This window comes from Marmota marmota, unplaced genomic scaffold (genome assembly GCF_001458135.2).
Source record: "Marmota marmota marmota unplaced genomic scaffold, marMar, whole genome shotgun sequence".
Lineage (NCBI taxonomy): Eukaryota > Metazoa > Chordata > Mammalia > Rodentia > Sciuridae > Marmota > Marmota marmota.
Genome location: NW_026000068.1, coordinates 11,727,395 through 11,740,748, shown reverse-complemented (window position 1 = coordinate 11,740,748; position 13,354 = coordinate 11,727,395). Strand labels below are relative to the sequence as shown.

The 13,354-nt window shown below is 42.2% G+C and overlaps 1 protein-coding gene across 1 annotated transcript in view; it reads right to left on the bottom strand.

Moving 5' to 3' along the window:
* Positions 1-13,354, bottom strand: part of Trio (trio Rho guanine nucleotide exchange factor) — a 207,447-nt gene that overhangs the window by 79,073 nt on the left and 115,020 nt on the right. The window contains 3 exon segments of the mRNA XM_015490460.2: positions 598-841; positions 12,036-12,135; positions 12,906-13,048. Of these exon segments, the coding sequence (XP_015345946.2) occupies positions 598-841; positions 12,036-12,135; positions 12,906-13,048 (487 nt within the window).

The following is a 13,354-nucleotide window of genomic DNA, read 5'->3' as shown; positions in this document are numbered from 1 at the left end:
CCTCTCCATGAAGGCAGCTGGGGAATCTGGGATGTCCTGAGATAATGGACTGGTTAAGCTCTCAGGGCTGCATGTTTGATCTCCTAGAATTTAATGCAAAAAATAAATAAATTTTAAAAAATTAAAAAAATATCCATGTCGTGAAATCCTAATTAAGGAGAGGTTGAGTATGGTCTCACCTTTCTTACCTATTATTTCCATACCAAAATGTCCCAGTAGCCATGCTTTAAAAAGTAAACAAATTAAGTAATTTTAATTAGGTAGAAGCAGGTGACTTTAGCACACCTAAAGGAGAGCACTGCCTTCTTCTCTTCTTTCTTCATTTATGAATGACACTGGCCCCCAAAGAGCAGTACCACTTTCTCCTCTAAGCTGATGCCTAATCTTATTACAACACCTTGGGAAATGAGATCACTTCTAATTCCTGAGTTAACAGGTAAAATCCTCACTTCTATTCTCACTCCTGATGGTTCAGAATTACCCAGGCAGACTGATAACTATTGACGGCATGACTGACCAGGAGTACACATACGAGCAGGCAGCAAGAATGGCAGACAAAGGCTCCAGCGTCCTTTCCCTTGGCCTCCTGATTCCTACCTTTGTGATTGAAGATGCCCTCCATCTCCATGCTACTTCTGGAGTGGGCAATGCACAGAGAGCCGCAGGGCACCAGGCCTTCTGCTGCGGGGGACCGGTCCGTGGTGCGCACCAGGCACCAGTCAGGCTTGTCATGTGGCCGCTCCAAAACCTCCACTGTTTGGCCGCGCCGGATGGTGAGCTCGTTACTGTTGCAGGCCGTGAAGTCGTGAATCACCACCGTCAGCTCACAGCCACCTGAGAGCTGGGGAGGGACAGAGGAAGAGGGACAGGTCAGCAGCACAAGCCACTGATCCTTCACGGGCAGGGCTGTGAACTCAGCTAGGATTTTCACCTTCCATTCTGCAACAGGTCAAAGGCATGGCCAGTTTCCAGGGGGGAGCTCTGTGGCTGCACTACCTTATGCTTCGCTTTGGAACCATGAGATAGCAATGTAAATTTCATGTTCTCACCTCTGGTCATAATTTTCGAAGGGGTTCACAGAAATGGATGTGATTTTTCATGAGCATCCAAATCTCCTTGTACCTGAGACATCTCCCTTCTCAAAAAGTACTATATACTAATTTAAAAACTTGTAGCAAGCACAAACTACTTAAGAGGTACATAGGGAATTATAGTGAAATATGATGATAAAATGGGATAAAGTTCTATTCCAGATTTTACTCTGCAGGTGAGGGAGCATCGCTTACTTTGGAGCATGCAGGCTCTTTAGGCATCAAATAGATAGGAAAGAAGCCTCCACAAAGACGGGGAGGCTGAAAAGACAATGGGCCTGTGATTCTGGAATGTCTTGCTCAGGGTGCTCTGAGAGCTCCCTTCCCATTCCTCCATTTCCCCCCATTTTGTCCTCATATTTCAAAATAATCCCCTAAGTAGTCTTGAAGCAGTTTTTATTAGTTTGCTTTAAGTTTTAAAATTAGCATACAGCACTTTTTGAAGAGGGAGACAATGTTTCAGTACAAAGAAGCTCTGAAAACACATCTGACCCTCCAAGAGTGGCTCTCCTTGGTCTGCCACTCCTGGTCCTCACCCTCAGAACCCAGAGCCATCTTCTGGCCTCTCCATGTCTGCTTGTGCTAGTCCTTCAACCTATAAGCTCCTTGGAGACAGGGCTCATACGTTCACTAATGTTTCTCCTATGCACAAATCTTGTGACTAGTTCCTTGTGCCCAGGTTCCATCTCTCCTGTGTCTCCACTGTCCCTGTGTGGGCTTTTCAACCATACCCTCAGCTGTCAGTCCAAGGATGCGCCAGCCGGCAGCCCCATGCTTCTCATTCTGCTGGACAACTTGGCATGCTCTTTCCCTCCCACAGTGAAGCTAGGACAAAACTCATTATGCCCCCACTTCCATCTGTTTCTCTTCTGGTGTTGCCTCTTTAGTGATGGAATCAGCAGCAAGTCACTTAAGCTCAATGAATCTCATTTTCTATGTGCACCCCCCGTGCTGTCAACAGATTCCAGCGTGGCTTTTGATTACCTACTTTCTCTGAATACCCACACCAATCACTGCATTTGGGTTTTTGCAGTGACCTCCTGAGTGGCCATCTGAACAATGCTGTCAATGACCTTTTCAAAATGTGGATCCTCATATTCAAAAACCTAGACACAAACTCCTTGACACAGGATTCAAGTGCCCACAAGCAGGTCCTAAGCCACATGGCCAGGCTCATGTGCTCCACAACCAGAAGTGCCTATCTGTTACTTCTAAGATGGCTCCTGCATATACTTGGTCTACATTGCTCAGAGCCCCATGACCCTACTTTGTCTATCAAAGCCTCCCACCAAAGCACCCTCGGAAGTTTCTCCCATATATGCCACCCTTAGCAGTTGGTTCTGCAACAGCTTATACTTCAATTCTAAAATGAGCCATGTCTGTGTGTGCCCTCATCACCAGAAAGCAGCAATGGGTCACTCTCCCATGAACCTTCCATACCTGTCTATAAGGGCAGAGACAAAGCTAGTCTTGGTCACCACTGAGTACCCAGTACCAGTGATGGCAGGCACAAGGCTTGCACAGACCCACTATTGAATAGCTAGCAACTCCTAAAGTTTGCCTGTTACTCTGTATGTGTTTGCACACCATAACCAAATGCTTATTAAATTTTGCTCTGATGATGAAGGTAGTGCCTTTGGAAAACAGACATGATACTGCTTTTCCTCTGTAACTTCATGAGCCAACAGTGCCATGTTTCAACTTTAGAATGCCTAGACCTTTGGTCACCCAAAGGGCATTAGCAGACAGATCACAAGGGCTATGGCAAGGAATAGGACGTGTCTCTGAGGAGTGAGTGAAAGGAGCGGCTCAGCCTCATGCTGGGAATCATCCGTGTTACTACCATCCTGAGAGTCCTCTGGACAAAGTGTACACCGGAGAATAGGGAATTTGTGAATTCTTCAATGGCTCATGTTCCTGAACTGTTTCCTGGGCCACCTGTCCATGCTGAGGACCACTGGCTGCCCTGTCGTGCTCTGTGCTGTTGACTACCCTTCTGTTCTAACAGACTATTTCTTAAGAGAAGGTTTAGAGATTTACAATAAGAAAAATATATCCTTTAGACAACCACAAAGAGCAAAACAAAACAAAACTCTCCCATGATGAAGAACCATTATAGACAAAAATGAGTCATCTTTGCTAGGCCACACAGAAAATGTTCACAAATGTTTAATTTCCTCTTAAATTTTACAAATATCTCTGGGAAAACTACGCTAATTTTCACAAGTTTCTGATCAGTCAAAGATGCTAATGTTAAAAAGTCAAGGGTAGAGGCCCAGTCTGGAAAAAAATTTTCTTAGAGCCTCATATTCTAGAAATAGTTAATCCTTATAAAAAGGAGCAGTGATGCTTCCCATCCCAGAGGGAATGAGTACCTAGTACCAGTGATGTACCCAGTACCAGTGATGAACCAGCCTCCACACAGTCCACCTTGCCACAGCCCCAGGACCTTCCTTCCTAGGACATGGTGGCCCTGCCAGGGCTCCCCTATGACCATTGGCCGACTGCTCCTTTACTGAACTGGTGCTGGCAGAAGCCCTCCTGGCTTCCCTGACTTTCCTCCAGCAGCCCCACTGCTGCCCCTGGGAAGGACACTACCTCATCCAGCCCTTTGCCTGTTCCTTCTCCAGAGTCTTATTAACTTTTCAGACCACTCAGAGCTGAGGATGGGTTTTGTGGGGGAAGGGTGGGAAAGGGAGAGGGGGGCTGCCCAGGAAGGAGAATCAAGTTAGACTTTATTTCTGACACGAATTTTTTTTAGTCCCTTACAGAGTTACCAAAATGATTAGAAACATCTGTGTACTTGACACAATATAAGAAATAAAAATTGAGCCTGTTCTGACAATGAATCACACAATAAGTTAAAAATTTTTTAAAGGCTTTCCAGAATTTGTTAAGAAAATCCAGTACCAGAATATTTCAGAGTACCAAAATTATCACTTAAAAATATCTTCATCTCTCTCAGTCAACTGGCTTTATCAGTAATAACAGATAAGAATGATTTAATTAAGGGAAGTTTTAAATGGATGTTTTCCCCAGGAAAGAGCTGTTCTATATATTCTTTTCTTAATGTTCACATTTAAATATGTTAAACCTCTTGCTACAAAAAGCATCTCTTTAAGAACAGGTTTGTTAATTAAAAATTAAGAACTTCTTCTTTTTTGCTTACATATGTTTTTGGTACTGGAAATTGAACCAGGGGTGCTTAACCACTAAGACACATCCCTGGCCCTTTTTAGTTTTTATTTGGAGACAGGGTCTCACTAAGTTGCTTAGGGCCTTGATAAGTTGCTGAGGTTGGCCTCAAACTTGTGATCCTCATGCCTCAGACCTCAGATACTGGGATTATGGGCATATACTACCACGCCTGGCAACAGTACTGATTTTCAAGAGTCACATTCGTAAGTAGAAGAAGTTTAGAAAATATATTGTACATCACTAAGTATGTCATCCTTGCTCCCAGGGACATTTCTACCCCCAGTGACTGAATTTCATTACAATGCTGACCAATACCAATACCATTTCATTGAACTATTTGAAATTTCACTTTTCTTTTTCAAACATATGAAAGCTTTCATAGTATCTTTTTCCCTTTTGTATTGTTATAGACTTTGATCATGGGCTCCTGACTATAAGCATTTGGTTCAGAAATGCATTTATTCCATAGCTCACATTAACACTTGTGAAGCTCACATCAGAAGATGAACTTTAAAAAACATTTAAGATTTTCACCTTTAAAATATTAATGTGGTTACCAATGAGCATGACAATAATGATCCTGAAATTTAACCATAGGCCACAGACACCACCAATGATGTGCCTCTTCCAAAGACCACACCACTGCCCTCTGAGAGGGGTGATAGGGGAGTGCCATCAACCCAAATACATGTGTAACTTGCAAAATCAAACCAGGGCTCCTTTGCCTGAATTCTCTCCAGAACGACTACAAATGCCGTTTATGTGTTTCATATGAAAGAATGAAATATTCATCTCTGATTGCAGGCTTACAAACCCTCAATAATCACTACACAAAGAGTTATATTTTCTATGCTGTCCCAAGAAAGCATGTCATAGGTGGCCTTGCCTGAGTCTGTTAATAATGTGTGCCAACATAGCGCATGGCTGGGGATTTCCCCCATGGTCATGGCCTTCTCCACACCTCATAGCACCCCCACATAAGGAGGCAGTTTTAGGTTACAAGAACATAGATTTCTCAATAGACAACAGCAAACACCTGGTTTGAATCACTGAGCCAAGATGAGTTCTCCTTCCCAAGGAGGAGGCTCTTTAAGAATGGGATGGTGGGCAACACAGCCCTCCTGCAAATGATTGTGTTTCAAGAACCAAAGTCCTAATGTGGTAAAGATAGACTGCAGGAGGACACCTGGCCAGTTTTCTGAAAGCAATTCAAAAGGAAAGGGGGAATGTGGTCTAATGAAAACCATTCTCCCCAAAAGAACAAAGTGTATCAACTTTTGAGAACAGTCAGACCCTAAAGCCCAGCTATATTTAGTCATTCAGAAACCTCACAAAAGAGTCTTGCAGTTTTGTAAAGGTTTCACACACACAAAAAGCAATTGTTTGGTTAAAGGGGATTAAAGAGTATAGCTCCATTACTGGCAATGGTTAAAGAATAGGCAACCCCAGGCAACCTGAACAATCCCCCTGATAAATGCTATCTTGCCCCAGGATCCCATCCGCTTCCATTCTGACAGCAGGGCTCCTGTGCTCACACCAACGCCCAGGCTAGTTTACAGACGGCCAAATCCAAGGAGACTCGTTCAGTCAATTCTGCTGTTTAAGAGTCTGAAAGATGACTACTGTGATAACCTTTATACACCGGCAATACACGAAGAAATCTGCAAGAACTTAGAAATGGTGAAGATGACAAATTTAATACTATGGCTCTTTTTACCACAATGAAAAACCAAAAAAAAAAAAAAAAAGAAAAAAGAAATCTATATAATCTAGATATAAAATCTTTTTTGAAACCCGCAATTTAATATACTCAACATTTTATCCATAAAAGAATTAGTGAGTGCAGTATTTAGGGATGTCACTCCCTCTGCTCTTCACTAACAGGACCACCACCGCTTTTCATTCTTTTTTTTTTTCCAGTACAGGAATGGTATATGCCAGGAAAGTGCACAACCACTGAGATACGCCTCCAGCCTCCACACTGATTTTCTTATGTGAAAGAAGTCTTGGAAGGGTTCCTTGAGTGGGTTACAAACATGAGTTAGAATGAAATATTAGATGTAAAAAGGCTGAATTTAAAAGAAGCAGCCAAAAAGGCCAACTTTACCATCCAAAGGCAATCAGAGCAAGGGAGAACCACAGGCCACAGGTTGAGGGGCTTGCCCAGGCAGAGGATGACCAATGTGGCATCCACCTCACGGGTATAATAACACCAAGAGCGGCTGACACCTCCCACAGAGGATTTGGGAACATTCTAATTAAAAGTTCTGCTGCCTATGAAGCAGAAAAAGAGGAGCTGGGAAGAAGTGGGCAACTGGAAACCAACAGCACCTCTAGGCTCTAGAAAATAAGAAACTTCTCTTTGGACAATTTACCCAAAGAAATCTGTTTGTTGTATTTCCTTTTATCTTTAAGGAGGGACCACCAATTTGAAGAACTGACATTAACCAGCTAATATCACCGAGCTAACTGTGGCCCTCACCAGGAGGGAAGAGCCTCAAGTCTGAATCAAGAGTTTATCATCAACTTTAATAGGATGTTTGATCATGTCATATAAAAACACTTTTACATTTTACATTTAAAAACATTTTTAGTATTTCTAATCAAACTTTACTTAACAGAAAAAGCCCTTTCTCAGAACTGAGGCTTCCTACTTAAGCCGGGGGGGATTTGTTTTTCTGATTGGGTAAAGTAATCAAAGACTACATTAATTTTGTGGTTTTACCCTAGTATTTAAAGTCATCTAAGAAATACTAAGAAAAGCCACCACAGTCATTTAGAAAAATAGAGAACAAAGATTAGTAAAAGAAGGAAACAAACACTACATGGACCCTATCACTGTACCTACCATAAGTAAGGCTTACATGGTGATCATCACTAAGTATTTAAATGCATGAGCCTACTCTGTGAACTTTCTGAGATTACTGCACATGCGTGGGCCACAATGCTAGGCAAATGTGTTAAGAAAGAGTCTCCTCTGCAGTATCTGTGCCCATCCAGTACATAGTTGGTGTGCTACTAATAAACAACCAAAGAGCACAGCCCAGGCACAAGAGCTCAGCGACTTCCAGCTCCTAATGAGCACAAGTAGCTTCTAAAACTACTGTGATCATGAGTGTCCACATAGAGGAAAGTGAGGCCAATGCAGACGGTAATCTGCAACAGCAGCAGCAAAGTCAATGACCCAACAGTGATGGATCACGAAGACATTTTTATCATAAAGACACAAGATAGCATGTATGAGGCCCTGCAGGGATATTAGCTAGGTACTGTTCTAAATGCCCACTGGAAATGTCCACATTCCCAATGCTCACAACCATGAGGGCAGTAGTATTATTTTCCCAATTTATAGATGGGGAAACTGAAGCACAGAGAAATTGGGTGGCGAGGAAGCCACCAAGGCTAAAGGCCTGCTGGTGAGTGTTTCTTTGTTCTTAACCATATGCTCTTGGCATGTCACATTCTCTGTGTTACTGCTGTGTATGGTCTGAGCAGAGAAAGAGCATATGAGATCTAGAGTGCTGTGTTGGAGAAGATGAAAACCACACCCTGTTTTGTAGAAAGGCTACTGAATTTAACAACTCAATTTCATCCTTAAGACAGGGGCAAACTTATATGAGGTCCCGGAAACTCAAAGCTTTGGATAGACCAAGAGATCACGCACCTTCTCTCTGAGTAAGAGAGCAGGGCCAGGCCCAGAGCACATTCTCTCCCACCAGAGGGCATTCTGTGCCTTTCTGAGCCAGGAAGGGTGGACGGAGGCAGGATGTAAGAACACAGGATATGCTCAGCAGGCCGGATGCAAGCATTTTTTGACAGATCTATTTCCTTTCTCAGGACGTGAGTTAAGCCATATTTAAAATGTTCACACTGCCCTGACTGTGATTTATATAAGGTTAACTAAATTTCTGAGGTATAGAATGTCACTTGGTAGAAAAGGTTGACTATATGTCCCCAACACAGTACTACAGCTTCATTAAGAATAACTGCAACCACTTTCTTTTTCAAATATGTGGATTCATATAATCACGTTATAAGCTTAGGTGGAATTCATGCAAATATTAGTCTCAAATTAATTTTTCCTTATTAGAAGTAAGAACTGCATTACCTTATATCCCAAAGACAGCTCATGAGTGGCCTGCTGCTTGGGCTGGCTTTTCCATGGGGCTTCATCTTGCTTTGGTGATTTTGTTTGGTTCCCATGTTTTCTGATTTCCTCATAATATAAATTTTAGTTAACTAATACAAATTACAGACTAATAAAAAACGGGGGAGAGGGTTTAAAAACTGCTTTTTAAATATAACTACAAAAATATTGAGTTCTGAATTCAGCTCTAGCATGAAATAATAAGATCTAGGAAATGACAGCTGATTGAATCCACATTCTGTTTCTGGCTCTGCAAGCCTCATCTGGGCCTGGCTCCTCAATGCCCCAGGGTTGGCTCAGAACTTTCCTCCCTACCTCAGGGACATGTGCTCAGCACGGGTGAGATAAAAATCTGGAAAGCATTTGATTTTTGGAACCTGAATTACATTTTCATAAGATCACTTTATCAGTCTAAGTTCCATGAATGTCAGCAAGAATCGGTACTAAACTTACTTCTGGAACAAAGAGATTGTATATTTTAAAAACTGATATTCTCAAAAGAGGACACATGCTTATAGAGCATGTGGCTTGTGTCCTGACCAGCCCTGGAAGCTTTGCTGACACTGCTCCCTGGAAAGGGCGTGTCTCTGGGTCCTAAACCTTTTGTGCCTCAACTGAGAATTACTAACAGCCCTGACAGATAACGTATTCCTTCAGAATTCTCCAAGAAGCTGAGCCAAAAACATCCCCCACCCAGTTTCTGAAATGAAACCAAATTTCATGATAAGGACTAACTCATAACAGACATAATAAATTAGGCAAAACAGGCAAAAGAATGTCATTAAGTAACTTCCTTTGCCAGACCCATCTGCCCGAGTAATCAGGGGCTGCTTAAATTGAAAAGTGAAGGGTGGAGAGAACCTTGAGACACAGGAACAGTTTCTGCCACTGGAGATAAGAGGGCTGCTGGTTAAGAAAATGAGTATTTTACAAGTGACTCAAGACAGAATGTAGTTCCCTGATTTTCAAGGCAATATCCCCTTGAATCATCAACCGACCCTAAAATGTTCCAGCAGAGAAACATGAAAAGAGCAATGACTAAAAGAAAGCCTTTTTTGAGGAGAGCACCTGTGAAGGCAGGTACACGGGGGAGGGAGCAAACACACTCCTTCCTTTTCATAAAGTCCCCAACTCCAAGTCTCAAAGGTGCTTATGCTAATTCAAACACAGGGCCCAGGAACTGAACACAGCCTCCCAGTTCTATTGCTGTGGGAAGATATTTCATTCCTTTATCATACTTCAGGGCCTGGGAAGGACCTGTGGTCTCATTGAGGAGCATGAAGGAAGTGTAAGCCATGTTTATGGAAAGAACATAGAATATAGTCACTTGGAGAACTGGGGAATGTGAGGGCGAGTGCTGCTGAGCAAGCATGGATCCCTGGGAAGAAGCTCGGCAGGGTGGCCCTTCAGAGATTTCAGAGCTCAGGAATGAACTTCAGAGAAAACACATTCAAGGAAGCAAATGCATACTGTCGAACTATCTTCACAGATAAAATATTTAAATGTGGTTCTTTTAAACTTTAATATCCCAGGTGGACTCCCAGGGTAAAATGGTTCATTTCTACAAACCCTTTCTGTTAGTGATTTAGTCTTCCTCTTCCAAGTTCACACAAGCCCCACCATGCTATAACAGACTTGAAGTAGTATTAGTTTTACCATTCCTAATTCCAGAAGAGTGCCTGTTTCTGTGGAAGCTTCCTTCGAATCCCAAGCTGCCACATACCTCAGGTGACTAGGGCGGCCCTGGAGTGGAAGGGAGGTGGGTACTAGCAAGTGAGTCCTCCACCTGGAAGGAGCAAGGTGTGGCTCTGGACCACTGATAAGCTGGAGACTCAAGAGTACCTTTGGGATGGAGGGGGCATTTCTTGACTCCCACAGCCACTCATCCACGAACTACCCAAAGAAACATCACCTTATTTCCTGGGTCAAATTCCAGAAGTCTTACCTAACTTTCTAAGTACAATTTTTTACATGAATCTCTTCGGCAATTTCATTGTTATGATTGCTTGATTATAAGCTTTTAAACTCTATTCTGGGGTAAATCCTAAAATAGATCCATGAGAGTATAATTTGTAAGAATGTGAACTTGGGGATGGATGGTGATTCTGAAAAACAATCTGTGAAATACCCTGAGTCGAAGTGGCCATTCCCCTTACATTCAGTAACTACTATCTGACTTTCTTCCAGGTGGTGGTCTCATGCAAACTGACTAGGTAACTCAGTCACTTGATTATTTAAAAACAGGACAAAACAAAACTCACAAAGCACCAAAGTAATCAGTATTACTCTAACAAAATATTTCCAAGTTCTAACTATATTTTTCTAAACTAAATGGTCATGGGATGAGACCTTCGCAAGAAATACTATTGGGCACCAAATGCCTAAACATGTCATTTATCTGATTTCTTATTATTACTATTGGGAAGAAATGATTATCTGCTGAATGTAACTAATAGGCTCTGATCAAAATAAAATGAGATATTCTTTTTATTCTCCAGTACTGTCCTGGAAACTACAATGTCCAAGACCGTGAATTCTGCAAAATTGAGAGAAATGACCAAGATCTGGGACTTGGAGACATGCCACCTGAAGTAATCCCCCAAATGCTGGACTGGTCTCTCCAGTTGTCATTTCCCAAGGCTTTGAGGCCAAGAAAGTGCCCCTTGCTATAAATGAGTAGGCTTGGGAACCCTGGAGAAGGGCAGACACCTATAGCTCATTGATCATGACTTTGTCTTACGTAACAAAGAATACTTGTACTGGAGAGTGAGAAACTCAGGAATTCTGAACTGATGATTTAAATAAACCCATATTTACTGTCAAATTAAAAAATAACAATTTGGTCTAGCATTCTAGAAATATAACAGAAGACTTCATCAAGATAAATGTCCCCACCAGCTCTGACACAGGTCTCCTCTGATATTTTGTCTGTCTCATAAACCTAGGATTCCAAATTGTACTGTCAATTTATTTTGCAGGTTTTTTGGATTCTGTCAAGACAAAATCATGGGATGCTCTGGACTACTTCTGAAGAAGGCATATCTACATATATGCTTTTTGATAAAAATCATATTTGTCCTTCCAGTGATTATTACTGCTGTAAACTCTAGGGCATATTTTCTGTGTTCTGTGCACCCCAAGCTCTGAGGGGGCACCTCAGGGGCACCACAGAAGATGCCACCACCTCTGCTTCAGCAAGAGCAGCTCCACTTTTAAATACTGATGTTTTGGGTTAGATTTTATTTCAATAGGTTCTTTTGCTTAAAATAAAAAAAGCTCGAACACACGTCTAGCATTCTAGAAATATAATACTGTGTTTGCACACAGCCTTTTATTTACTTCGAATATCTTGACACAAATATGATTAACTAAGCAAGTCTGGATGGGAAGAGCTGAGCAATTCTGAATCCTCAGGACTAAGCCTTTTCACCATAAGCCCTCAGTCTCTGTCCCTTGCTGTGGTTACCTGGTACCACTCTTGGTACACTGCAAGTGTTTGAAAATGTTGATGACAAACTGTCATATACAGACAGGCAGCAGCAGCTTTGACAGACACTATCTACTCTGGCCTCCCTATAGAAATGCTGGAGTCAGCTCACCTTATCACTATCCAATGTGTTCTGAGACGTCCGAGAGGCGATGGAAATTGTATCAGGCTGGCTGCTGCCATCCCCTTGGCTGTCCAGGTCCTCTCCATCCCTGGTGGTACAAAGAAACTTTCAGTTCCTGACTGGACTGGTGAAGATCATCTGACAGTCACTGGAGAAATAACAGATTTGCTGAAAGAAGTGCCTGTAAGTTCAAGTATATATGAGAATGATCTGGGACCAGTGTTATATTAATAATGATAACTCACTGTCTTGGGCACAAGCCTTTTGCTACTGCTGTGCTACGTGTCTAACATGTATCATTCCATTGAATGCTCAACATACTAAAAAAAAAAAGTCTGTTAGGATTATATCCATTTCAGGACTGAGAAAGCAAAAATGTTCAGATGTCTGTAACTTGTCAGAGGTCACATCATGATTTATATGTGTGTACTCAGCAGGGCTCTGGGTGGGAAAGGGAGTTGGAGTGTTTGCACACAGCCTTTTATTTACTTTAGAGTAATGGAGCAGTTTCAGCACTAAGAATGTTATATGAGAATGGTATTTTAAAACACATACCTTAAAATGTTTGAAAAAAATGATTTGGGGGGAGGTATTGTGGAATAAACCCAGGGCCCCCTAACCTCTAAGACACATCCCCAACCTTTTTATATTTTATTTTGAGACAGAGTCTCACTAAGTTGCTTAGGACCTCGTTAAGTTGATGAGGCAGGCTTTGAACTTGTGATCCTCCTGACTCAGCCTCCTGAGCCGCTGGGATTTATAAGTGGGTGCCAATGTGCCCAACAGAAAAATTAGTTTTGAAAAATGGAAAGTTAATGCTGCCTTGTTCTCTCCCTATCAAATGCCCTGGGCACTCACCTCCTTCCCTTCTGTCTCGTGGCTGGCGCTGTTTTGGGGATGTGAATGGGCTCCTTCAGGGCTCCTTTCAGGTGGATGGTCCTTTCCTGTATTACTTCGCGGATGTGCTTTATCCAGTCCTGCTTGTTCTCGATACTGGAAGCCTGAGTAAGGTGTCAGAATTGCTCAGAATCAAGCAGGCTCTTGTCACAACCTGCACCAACCACACCATGACTTCCCTTGAGTTTCCCATTTTTCAAAAGAACTTCTCAGCAGAAAAGAATCGCATCTTATGTTTAATTTGCCACCAAATAAACGACTTAAACTGTGTATATTTCATAGCACATATATTATTCAAGATCTCTCACTATTCTAATAATCCATCATCCTCCAGTCCCTGTACCTTTCAGGCAGCCATGGAGAAATATGAAAAAACAACCACCCCAAACCAAAATAATCACTGAGGCCAT